The 12,373-nt window shown below is 49.5% G+C and overlaps 1 protein-coding gene across 1 annotated transcript in view; it reads right to left on the bottom strand.

The window, feature by feature from the left end:
* Positions 1–12,167, bottom strand: part of PARVA (parvin alpha) — a 173,129-nt gene extending 160,962 nt beyond the window's left edge. Inside the window, exon 1 of the mRNA XM_030332653.2 lies at positions 11,999–12,167. Within this exon, the coding sequence (XP_030188513.1) occupies positions 11,999–12,134 (136 nt within the window). The 5' untranslated portion in view covers positions 12,135–12,167. The remainder of the gene's footprint in view (positions 1–11,998) is intronic.
* Between the last annotated feature and the right edge of the window lie 206 nt (positions 12,168–12,373).

Here is a 12,373-nt window from a genome sequence, read left to right as displayed (position 1 = left end):
GCAGGCACCCAACAGATGCCACGAACCTCTGCACCCTGCCACTTCAATGCCTGCCCCAACGAAGCTGGAATGCCCTGTCCCCTAAGTTTGCAGACCCTGTTCCTGAACCCCTCCCTAATTTTGCCTCTCCACAGGGGCTACGGCCAAAGCCACGTTGGCTAGGAATTGTTTTGCATTGAAGAGTCAATGTAAATACTGCAGTTGGCAGATTACTGGTTGTACTGATGAATACATCCCAGAAAGGAGTAAGCGCGGATCCTGCTCCATGGAGCACCTTGGTGTTTCGGGGAGCCCCGTGACCTGGGTTGATGTCACTGAGGGAGCAGAAACAGTCTAGTGGCCTCACCTCCGGGCCGTCCCACATCATCACCATCATGATCCCCAGGAGACGTGCTGCGTTTTCATGAAGAGCGTCATTCATGGCTCCTCATTGCCCAGCACGGAAGAGGGGAGGGGCTTCTGGATTTTAAAAGAGATAAGGAAATGCGTGAAGGGAACGCAGCATGATTCAAGGATGAAATAAATGCCCTGACACACCACTCCCTGTGAGGGAGTCGGCCTCCATAAACGACTCCCCAGAAACACTCCCTGGGGTGCTGGGTGTGATAATTCCATGCTCCATCTGGCTCAGATCCACTCTTAGCAGAGGAGATGAGACACCTGACTGCCGACTCCTGATGCAGGTTGAGGAAACTGAGCCCTGGAGGCATCAGCCCAGCCCACTCAGTCAAGATCCCTCGGAAACTCAGAAGGCTCCTGAATCCTATCCCTTCTCTTCTGTCAGCCTGGGGTGGGGAGGGGTTTCTTCCTCCGGCTTCAAGACCCTGCTCGCAAACACCATGTCTCCTAAGGGGTCCTCAACGCTGGCAACCCAAATTTGTCCACCATAGCACTCCCCACCGTCTTGTCATGACCTCCTGTTTGTGGTGATTGAGTGTGGGGCAAGTCCAAGAATTCCGAAGTCGGGAGGTGCGGAGGAAGAGACCGAGACAAGGAGGGACTTGTTGATCAAACCTTCACTGGCTCTCACATGAACGGGGGAGAACTCAGCAGGGCAGGGGGTGGCTGTGACTCCCAGGGGAACTTTAAGGAAAACCATTCCAAAGGCACCGTGGGCCCTGTTAGAAGAGCAGGCAACTTGGGTTGATATACCAGGCCACGTACGGATGGAAGGATGGGCCCAAGAGAATGTTCTGAAATAAAGACCTGCCTGTACTACAGCTTACTGTGAACATGTTACTGGCCAGGAGGGAAATTGCACTCCCCTGACCCATAACCCTACCCCACACCCCACAACTTAGGTGCCCTGGTCCTGCTAGCTGGAAGCAAACAGAAACTTCTGGCCTGACAATGTTGGTTTTACTTTCCAACAGCCTCCTGGGAAGACCACCCAGACCCCAAAGCAGAAATTTCTCTTTGGTCATCAATGATAAACTATCAGTGTTACACAAGCCAACTGGCACCCTTTGACCCTATAACTGTACTTCCGGGGCTCTATCCGAGGAAAATTGTTCTTAATTTTTAAAAAAGCTTTAGGCAGCATTATTTCTAGGGGAAAAAACAAAACAAAACAAAAAAGAGCGGGAGAGGACCGAAAGAAATGGGTGAGCAAGAGAACATTCACTCAATGAATATTATGCGCCTATAAAAATATGTTTAGTAATATTTGTAACACAAATTATATTTATATAATAATAAACCAAAAATACAGTTATAGGATTTTTATCTGTATAATATACATGGCATACTTATGATTATAAAAAGTTATCATGAAGAAAAAGAACAGACAGAAGTAAACCAAAATTATAATAGTGATTGCCTTTGAGAGGTGGAATTTGCACAGCTGTTTTCTATCTTCCCATAAATCCCAAAATCATGGGTTAACTTTATAATGGGAAAAAGAAACACTTTTGTTAAAAAATTAGATGCTAAGCAATTTGGTTCATTCTTTGTTCCCCTGAGAAAGTGTGCAATAGTAAAGAATATTTCTGTTTTGGGGCACCTGGGTGGCTCAGTCGATTAAGCCTCCGAATTCAGCTCAGGTGATGAAGTCACGCTTCGTGAACTTGAGCCCTGCATCAGGCTCTGTGCTGACAGTGCAGAGCCTGGAGCCTGCTTCAGATTCTGTCTCCCTCTCTCTCTGCCCCTCCCCCACTCATGTTGTTTCTCTCTCTCTCTCTCAAAAATGAATAAATGTCAAAAAAAATTAAAAAGAAAAGAATATTTCTGTTTCAACTAAGTTGAGGGCTTCTTCCATCCATGGCCCACCTTCTCCCTAAGGCCCGTGTGAAAGAAACACCAGGACGCTAGCCACAAAGATGGTTTTTCTCAGGCTTTAGGAGGCTGGCGTGTTCACGGCAACAGAATGATCACTTAGCACGTACTAGTAGAACCAGATTTTCGGTGAGTCCTACAGAGATCCTCACTCCATGCAAATGTGCGTCCCGGGCCACAGCAAGGACACAGCATCTACAATTCACAGATTGTGCAGCGAGCCAGTCTGCCCTTTTAGTAGGTTCTATCTGTTGGCGGGTGGGAGTAGGGAGTCTTGTAGTGATTGAGCTCTCTCATTAAGCAGCAAGGACAGTGGCCCTGCTCTGGCTGTTTTGCAGATTTCCCTGCCTGGGCACCTGGTGAGTAAAGGAAGCTGAGAAGCTCAGGAAGGGATGAGCAGGGCAGGGGAACGAACAGGGAGACTTCGGACTTTGGGGAATTACAGGAATTCAGAATCTCTCTTGCAGAGTTTGGGCCTTTGGTCTCCCCCAAACCTTGCCAAGAGGCTATTTCACTCAGTCCTCCATCATTCACGCACTGTCCTGCATACCCACAACACCATTTCCACAGGGCAAGCTTTTCTGGATGAAAACGAAGAACTCTGGCCTCTACACTCGGACTGGTCACCGCCCTTGGCCAGCGGACCTCCTTGCAGGCTCCCAGCCTCCACTGCATCGTCACTACCCCCAGATCCTAGGACCCAAACCTCTGGTCCGGGGGGCCTTGTGTGTTTGTCAAAGAACAGGGATAAGTGATAAAGTCCTTCCACAAAGGGTAAAGAGATTCCTGGTAGGAGGAGGTAGTTTTATAACATGCGTGCACACACGCACGCACACACACACACCCACACACCCACCCAGCAGTCGAGGCCTGGATGAAATCAGAGGACCAGAATTGCCATCCAAGGTTCGGCAAGTTTGAAGTAACCTGGGGACACCCTCAGTAGGAATCAGATGCCCACTGATGATTTAGGCGGTTAGTTAGCCATTTTGCAGAGAACCTGTTTAGTACCTGGTGCCGGGCAAGGCATGTGGGGTGCAAATGTGAGCAGACCAGACATGACTCCTGCCCTCCCAGAGCTCACAGGGAAAAGAAGAGAAGGGATGAGGTCAGGGCCTAAGCTAGATGATGAGGCCTTCTTGTCCTGAGGGCTCTAGTCCTCAGACAAAACCATCATACGGATTTTCTTAACTGATTTCAGGCCGCAGAACATACTGAAAACTTAACAGAATGCTTATTCCTTTTTTCAAGTATTTTATTTCTTTTCAGCTTTGTTATAATCGGAATTGTTGTAGAGCTTTCCCCAAATGTGTTCTTTTTTCCATGAGAGTAGGATTTTAGATGCTTACAAACATTTACATGAGGATTTCATCTCTTCTGCGCTAATGGCTAAAACATAATTATGAACTGTGCTTGTTAACCAGACAGAGATATTCCATGAGACACGATTCCTAATATGGAGGTGTCCTTGGGCTGGGGCCCACTTATCCTGGTTCCCATCTCCTCCTCCCGACACAGAGGTGCCTTCATTAGTGGAGGAAAGAAAGAGGTCTTTGTGATGATGTCATTCCCAGACCACCCTACACAGACAATAAAACTGAATTTGAGAGAAGCCTGGTGAAATGAGAGCTCAGAAATCACAGAATGCCAGAACTGCAAGGGCTCTCGGAGGTTATGTAGTCTAACCTGCCGATGTTAGAAATGGGCCAAGAGGAAGAAGCCTGAGATTACACAACCAGTTAGCAGGGGACTATTTTCACCAAGGTAAATACGGGGAAATTCACTGCACGGAAACTCCAATATCGTTAGGCGTTAAATATTATGCGAGGCAGGAGGGCTACAGGAAGGGGGCTCTTGCCACGTGGGGCGACAGGCTCACCCACAGATGGTCGCAGTGCAATGCGGCCAGTGCTACAACAGAGCCACGGACAAGGTGGGGTGGGACCACAGAGAAGGAAGCACCTCGCTCCCTGGGGGAGATAAGGAAGGCATCAAGCTGAAGGGGAGCTCTGAATTGGGTTTTAATGACTAAATAGAAGTTTGTTGTATAGAGAAAGGAAAAAGGTCATTCCAGAAATTTGGAACAGCATGTAGAGAGGTTAAAACGCGCAAGAACGTGATGTGTCTGGGGAATAAAGGGTGGTTTGGTGTGGCTAAAATGGAGGCTTCCTGAAAGGGAATTGAAGGCAAGACCAGAAGGGGAGACCAAGGAGCAATTGAGAAGGTCCTGAACGCCAGGCTAAGAAGTTTGCCCGGAGGGGATATTATCCTTGCGCTTAAATAAAACGGTATATTGGCAAAAGGATGAAGGGGGGGTTGAATAAAAAAGTACCAGAGGACTAGCAGGGTGGATGTACAACATGTCAGCTGGAAAATAAAAACAGTAAAATTTTATAAAATGAAACAATCTCAAAGGAGACAAAGAGCACTTGTGAGGCCTGACCCGAGGCGGGGAGGGAAGGTCGAATTGGCAGGTCTCCCTCAGAGACGGCTGTGTGTGGAGACAAATGGAGCAGGGCTGGGCCCACCTCTGCCCATGGGCTGTAGCTAGCCTGCATCTATTTCTGTTCAGCCCAACTGCTAAGAACGGCTTTCACATTTTTATTTTATTTTTTTTTTCAACGTTTATTTATTTTTTTTTTTTTTGGGACAGAGAGAGACAGAGCATGAACGGGGGAGGGGCAGAGAGAGAGGGAGACACAGAATCGGAAACTGGCTCCAGGCTCTGAGCCATCAGCCCAGAGCCCGACGCGGGGCTCGAACTCACGGACCGTGAGATCGTGACCTGGCTGAAGTCGGACGCTTAACCGACTGCGCCACCCAGGCGCCCCTACTTTCACATTTTTAAATGACTGAAAACAAACAAGAATATTTTGCGACACATGAAAATTACATGAAATTCAAATTTCAGGGTCCATAACTCAGTTTTATTGGAACATGGCCACATGTGTTCACTCACCTATTATCTACAGTAACAAGGGCAGAGCTGAGGACAGGTGGGGGGCCAGCAAAGTCTTGAATAGCTGTTTGCCCTTTTTTTAAAAAAATTTTTAAATGTCTATTTCTTTCTTAGAGAGATCATGAGCAGGGGAGGGGCAGAGAGAGCAAGAGACACAGAAGCTGAAGCAGGCTGCAGGCTCTGAGCTGTCAGCGCAGAGCCCGACGCGGGGCTCGAACTCACAGACCGTGAGATCATGACCTGAGCCAAAGTCGGTCGCTCAACTGACTGAGCCACCCAGGCGCCCCACTAATTGCCCTTTAAGAAAAGGTTGCTGACTTCTGAAATATAGGATGACCATGGCCTTAAGCAACTGGTGGGATGGTGGGAGAAGAAAAGCAGATTGAGGCAAGTGGGCAGTGTAGTAATTCCCTTGAGGGCAATGCTGAATTGGAGGAACCTGTGGCATACCCAAGAGACAGTGGAAAGATGTGCCTGGACTACAGGTGAAAGATCTGGACTTAAATGTGGATTCGGGCATCATCAATGGGCAGATGGTCATTGAAGCCATGGAAGTGAGATAATCCATGGGAGAGAAAAACATAAACACACCCCAAAACAGAGAGCAAAGCCGGCGAAGTCAGAAACCCAGGAAATGCTACTGAGGGGATACACAGACAAGAAAAGTCCGAGAAGGAATCTGAGAAAGACAAGGCAGAGACACAGCGAGCAATTTCAGTGTGAAGGAGGGCAAGGGAGAAGATGTTTTAAGGAAAAGAGAGCTAAAAAAGAAATGTCAAGAGCCCAAGTGCAATCAGGACAGAAGAGGAGACCGTGGGTCCTGGAGCCGTCAGCCAGGGAAGCTGAACAGTGGGGACAGGTGAAGACCCGACGGCTTCCAGGACTCCACGCATAACTGCCTTCCTCCGTCCCACTAGCCACTCCCACTCAGTCTCTCTCCACAGGTCCTCAGTGTTCAAAAGCCTTGGGGCTCAGGCCCTGGACCTCTTCTACTCCCTAGCCCAGACACCTCGCCCCTGAACTGGGCTCTCAGAACCAACATGGCCGCTGCGACGTCCAGCGGGCACCTCTACTGACCAGGCACCACGTGCTTTCTCCCCAAACCAGCTCTTCTGGTGGACTTCTCCAGCTCAGTTAAAATCAGTCTTGTCTCTCCAGTTGTTCAAACCCAAGTCCCTGGAGTGCTCTCAATTATCTGCTCGTTTTCCCTCCAACCTTGCAGGAAACCCTACCCACCACATCTTCAAACTACATCCAGGGTTCGGTGTCCACCCCTCCACTCCGGGCGCCACCACCACCCTCCCGGGTCATCAGAGCAGCCTCCTAGCTCGTGTCCCTGCTTTGACCCCCTCAGTCACTTAGCACCAATGATCCCGCTGAAACAGAAGTGCAGTCGTGTTATTCTCTATGCAACACCACCCCCCCCCCCATACCTTCCTATCTCATTCTGAGTAAAGGCCCAGTCATACAATCGCCTCCAGGGTCCTGCACAACCTGCCCCCACCCTCAATCTAATCCCTGAGACCTCACTACCTTCCACAACAGTGCTTGCTCTCTCCTCCAGTCACAGTGACCTCCGTGCGGGTTCTCAACACATCACGTCCACTCCTGCCTCAGAGCCTTTGAATTCGCCATTCCCTCTGCCTGCACCGCTCTTTTCCGAGATACACATATGACTCTCTCCCTCACTTCCCGCAAATCTTTATCAGAATACTCTGTTCGGGGCGACTGGGTGGCTCAGTCGGTTGAACGTCCAACTCTATTTCGGCTCAGGTCATGATCCTAGGGTCATGGGACTGAGATCCCCATCGGGCTTTGTGCTGAGTGTGGAGCCTGCTTAGGATATATTCTCTCTCTCTCTCTCTCTCTCTCTCTCTCCCTCCCTCCCTCCCTTTGCCCTTCTCCCCAGTTTGTACTCTCTCTCCCACTTCTGAAATTAAAAAAAAAAAAGCAAAACCCTTCTCAGGGAGGTTTTAGCCATCCTATTTAACACCGTCAACCATCATCTCTCATCCCTCAATGCCCTATGTTCTGTTTCCTGCTTTATTTTGCTCTAAAGCCCCTATAACTACTCTAATACAATATACATAATTTACCAATTTATCTTGTTTATTATCAGTCTCCAATGCTAGAATGTAAGCTCCATGAAGGCAGGGATTTTTGTCTTTCTCCCCCCACGACACCCCAGCGCCTAGCATAGTGCCTAGCACACGGTATGCACTCAGTAAATGATTACTGAAAGAGTGAGGATAGTGGGTCAGGAAGTGACTAGGAAGTAAGAAAGAGAAAGTCAGTACAGGCAAGTCTTTCAAGACCTCTGGTTGAGTAGCTTAAGAGGAAATCATCATCAGGAGACTTTCTTTAAATGGGAAAGGCTCAAGCATATTTACAGCACGTTAAGGGGTAGAGTAGCTATGGAAGAGATTGAAGATACAAGGGCAAGGGTATTTAGCTATGCCAAGTCTGGGGGAAGCAGAAATGGATGGTCCTCACAAACAAGGGGACAAGGGATCTCTCTGAAGGGACTGGGGCAGGAAAGGAGCATGAAAGGAGGTGTAGATCTGGGGCAAAGAAGGGAAATTGAACAAGTTCATACCTGGTACACAGTTTTCTATCTCAAGGTCTGAGTTCAAGCTTGAGTGGTGAGGGTTTGAGGAGGCACTTTAGAAAATAAGAATGCATGCTGCTTAGGGGAGAAGAAGAGGACTGCTCAGCAGGGCTGGGGGTCCCCCCCCCCCCCCATTCCATAAAGCTGTTGCAGACTTTTGGGATTTTCCCCAGTTACACTGGAAGGCCAATGATAACCAAAGGTGTAAGCCCTAGAATTATTATAAAGTTATCAGATTAAAGCCCTTATTGGACACTTTGGGCACTGGACAAAATGCTAAGCTCTAAGGGATAATAAAAAAAATGGGTAAATGATAGGAATAATCATTGCTGCTGACCCAGTTCAGGGCACCTTCAGCTGGCCAATACGATTTAAGATGGTGTCCCTGGAAAGAGCAAGTCTTGAGGACAGATCTGGAGGAAAAAAGGGGCCCTTTGGCAAAGGACTCTGAAAGGCTAGTCTAAGGACCTACACCAGAGGTCTGTGTATAGCATAAATGAGGACCAGAACCTCAAAAGAGAAGATCCACAGTGAAAAACAAAGCCAGTTAACTACAACTCATGAAAATGGGCCCAGATATTCTAAAATGCTGAAATGTGACATTTTGGAATCGAGAATAGTGGACGTGCAAGGAAAGATCCCTAATTTCCAAAGGGACCAAAGCAGGATTATAAGGGCTTCATAGTGTCATGAGCTCCTTGGCCATCTGCAAAACCCATAGAATGTTCTGCAGTCCATAACGAAAAGACTATCTCAAATTAAAGACTATGTCAAATTGAATTATTGATTTTAATAGCTGTCATTCATTATTCATACCATGCTATGCATGTTACATACTATATCTCCATTTTGTAAAGAAAAACAGACACTTGGAGAGATAAGGAAGTTGTCCTAAGTCATAGCAATAAATAAGAGGCTGGGCCAGAAATCAAACCCAAAGGTGTCTGGTCCCAAAAATCATGGTTTTAACCTCTATTTTCTCTTTCTGATGTTATTTTTTTCTTACTGAAGACACAGGAGTGATGACTAGTTTTAATGTATTCTTCTGAGATTTACAGTCATTCTTTGATGTATGCAGTAGGGGTTCTTAGGAAAGCATATTTTCATATGAACTTATTGACTCAGCAATCTAACATGTATTATGTCTTTCCAATCTTTGTGTCCTACAGTGGGACAACAGGTGTCAAGTGAATGAATGGCAGTCCTTGGGCCCAGGAGAATTCAGTGCTCAAGCACCGAGATAATATGTAGATAGACTGATATCAGTGAACTTGAGGAATCATATTGTAGAAAATTGGGAGGGTGGAAATAGAAGAAAGCGGTTTCTGCAAAGCACAGAGCTGAAGGTTTATGCAAGATCCAGAGCAAGATCTAACCTTAGCAGTATCGAAGTGAGGGTTAGCGGGCCCTTAACAGGTACAGCAATGATCACTGAGACCCAGCACGCACACACCAAGAGCAGGTCATTTCAGACCAACCCCACTGCCTTCTTTGAGCTCACAGAACTACCACCTGTGGTGGCAAGCAGCTGGGGCTGGGTGGTGGGCCCCTTAACAAGAAGTGTGTGCTCTTCAACTCACCATTTACATCCCCTGGATTAGTTAATAGGCTGAATCACAAAACCAGGACTTAACAGTTAAGTATAGCCAAAGACACAAATAAGATCTTGCACCTGGTTTCAAAAACCCAATTGAGGCTATCTGAGATAAGAAAGGGGGTGGTTCAGGAGCAAGAAACGTAACAATGTCTTTGAGTAAGGGTGCGCCTAAGTGGTTCAGTCGGTTGAGCGTCCAACTTCCGCTCAGGTTATGATCTCAAGGTTCATGAGTCTGAGCCCCAGGTTATGATCTCAAGGCTCATGAGTTTGAGCCCCGCATCGGGCTCTGCGCTGACAGCTCGGAGCCTGGAGCCTGCTTCGGATTCTGTGTCTCCCTCTCTCTCTCTGCCCCTCCCCCGCTTACTCTCTCGCTCTCGAAAATAAATAATAAGACACATTAAAAAAAAAAGTCTTTGAGTAAGCCGATAGGAAACTCAGTGAGAGAGAACAGTGTGATGTAGCTGAGAGAATAAGGAAGAACAGCCTTGGCTGCACTGCTGGAACCTGGCGTCTGTACCATAACAAAGGAGGGGACAGCCCTGTTCTAACCTGGACCAGACTACCACACTACTACATGGACTTCTGGGCAGCTCACTTTGAGAGGGTCTGCTAGTGATTTTCATTTTCCCTACTCCCCACTATGATCTCTGCACTGCTCTGTGCCCTGAGGAAGCTGACCCCTACATGTTGCATTGTCCAGATTCCTTGCCTGGTGACGTCCCACCGGGTGCAGCCAATCAGGAGCACCAGCAAGGGAGTCAGGGGCAAGAAGAGAGAACGCACAGAGTATCTCTTGTGCCAACGTCTCCCTGCTCCGTCTCCACATTCCTGACAGTAGCTGTGATTCTGTCCAGTGTCAGACGGCACCCCCTTCTGCAGTTCCAGCTCTCTGTGGGTTCCGGCTTGCTCCCCCTGTCCCTTCAGGTCTAGAGGTGGTAACAGCTTCCACCTGTCGGTTGCTAGCTCCCAAATTCCTTATCGTCCTTTCTGGGTTCCCTTACCCCTGCCCTCACCTGCGAAAGTAGTCCCTTCACTACAGTATTTTCAAAATCCCGATTGAGTTGACCTTCTGTTTCCAGCAGGGCTCCCAAATGAAACTGAAGGGGTAGGAGGCGAGCAGGCCAAAAAAAAAAAAAAAAAAAAATCGTGCCTAGGAGGACCAACTAGAGGAACAGAGGATGTTTGTCAGCACATCCAGAAAACAGGCTAATCCACTTGAAAGAAGTGAAGGGCTACTATCAGACTCATTCTCCTGGCTCCATGAACAGTACTAGATACAGAGAGACCAACTCTGTATTTTTACCATAAACTTTTCTGAAGAGTGGGCAAAGGTGGGGTGAGCACTCTCAGTAGGCCACAGGCTTCAGAAATTCCGAGTTGTTTAGTCTTGGCAAAGCAGCCCATACCAGGAATACAGTAGGAAAAGCCTAGAAGGGTAGTTTAGGGCTTTCCAAGCCAAGATGTCATGATTTGCTACCGGCTATATACTACTCAGACCGTCGTTTACCAAAATAACCAAATTGGGGGAAAACCATGTTTGCTCACTCCAATGTAGAAAACAGCAGCTTAGTTAAGTGTGATAATTCTCAGCACTGACGTTCTTTTTTTTTTACCCTTTCAGACACCTCAGAAACACAGACCTTATTTTACATCTCAGCATCACAGCCCTCAAAAGGATTATTTCCCAAACCGCTAAGCAGTCCAATAAAAACTTTCAACAAGCAACTTCTATCGACACATCTATCACCAGAACTTCTTCAGAACTGTCACCTCATCTTTCAGACCAAAATCCGAGAGGTGAAATCTGCCAATGACACAAAATATTTTACATGCAAATTGTCCTGGGTGGGGGAAGATCACCTCAATCCATGCTGGTGGGGAAAAAGAAAATGTTTTTTTACAAGAGTCCTCAACTCCTGAGTTCACAGAAGGGTCACAGCGCGTGATGCTAAGTGTGTCTAATCCGAGTTTTCTCCTTGACTGCGAGTTCCTCATTTATTACAGGGCCCGACCGCTAGGAAAGCCAGCTTTTCCACTCATTCATTCCACAAACATAGGATGCCGATCACTAAGAGCGCCCTGCCGGTCCCTGGGGGCGGACACAGGCTCCGGGGGTCGATGCTGCTTCTAGAGTTCCGTGGGTCCAGGAACCCAGCTGCTTTGAAAGGCCAACGAGGGCAACGAGCGCGAGCGCGGCGCCCAGGAAAGTTTCCGCAGGAACTTGGGGAACGACGGGCGCGGGCCTGCGGGAGGACGCCGCCTCCGGCTGGGGGCCCGGCCGCCCCCTCGGGCCACGCGGCGCCCGCCCCCGGCCCAGCGCGGGCGTCGCCGGGTCCCGGGGACGCCCTACCCGGGCACCACCGGGCCCTAGACACCCGGAGCGGGACAGCGGCGACGACCCGCGGGGCGCGCTCGGCCCCGGCCCGCATTTCGGGCAGCGCGCTCCCGCGCCGCCGCGCGCCCCCACCGCGCCGGGCACCCGCGGCGCGCTCCCGCCAGGCCCCGGAGTCCCGGCCCCTCGGCCCGGGCCCTGCAGCGCGCCAGGCCCGGCCGCACTCACCCTCCTTGGCTTTCTTCCTCCGGGCCAGCGTCCCTCCGAGTTTCCCCAAGAAGGAGTCATCTTTCTTCCGGGACGGGGGCGACTTGGGAGTGGGGGACTTGGGGACGGAGGGCGACTTCTGCGGGGACGTAGCCATGGCGGCGGAGCGGGCAGCCGCGCGCGGGCCGGCCGGGACGCGGAGCTGGCGCTGGGCGGGCGCGGCGGGACTGAGGCTGCGGCTTTCCAAACGGAAGCGGAATTATTCCAAGCATTTGAGGCAGCTCACGCTCGCCTTTCCCTTCCCTCTCTCCCTCCCTCGCGCCGCCCTCCGCCCTGGAAGGAGCTGCGCGCTCGGGCCCTTGCCGTTTGGGCCTGTGTCCGCGCCCCTTGGCTGCC

The sequence above is a fragment of the Lynx canadensis genome, chromosome D1, assembly GCF_007474595.2.
Source record: "Lynx canadensis isolate LIC74 chromosome D1, mLynCan4.pri.v2, whole genome shotgun sequence".
NCBI classification, from domain to species: Eukaryota; Metazoa; Chordata; class Mammalia; order Carnivora; family Felidae; genus Lynx; species Lynx canadensis.
This window is presented reverse-complemented; position numbering and strand designations above follow the sequence as displayed.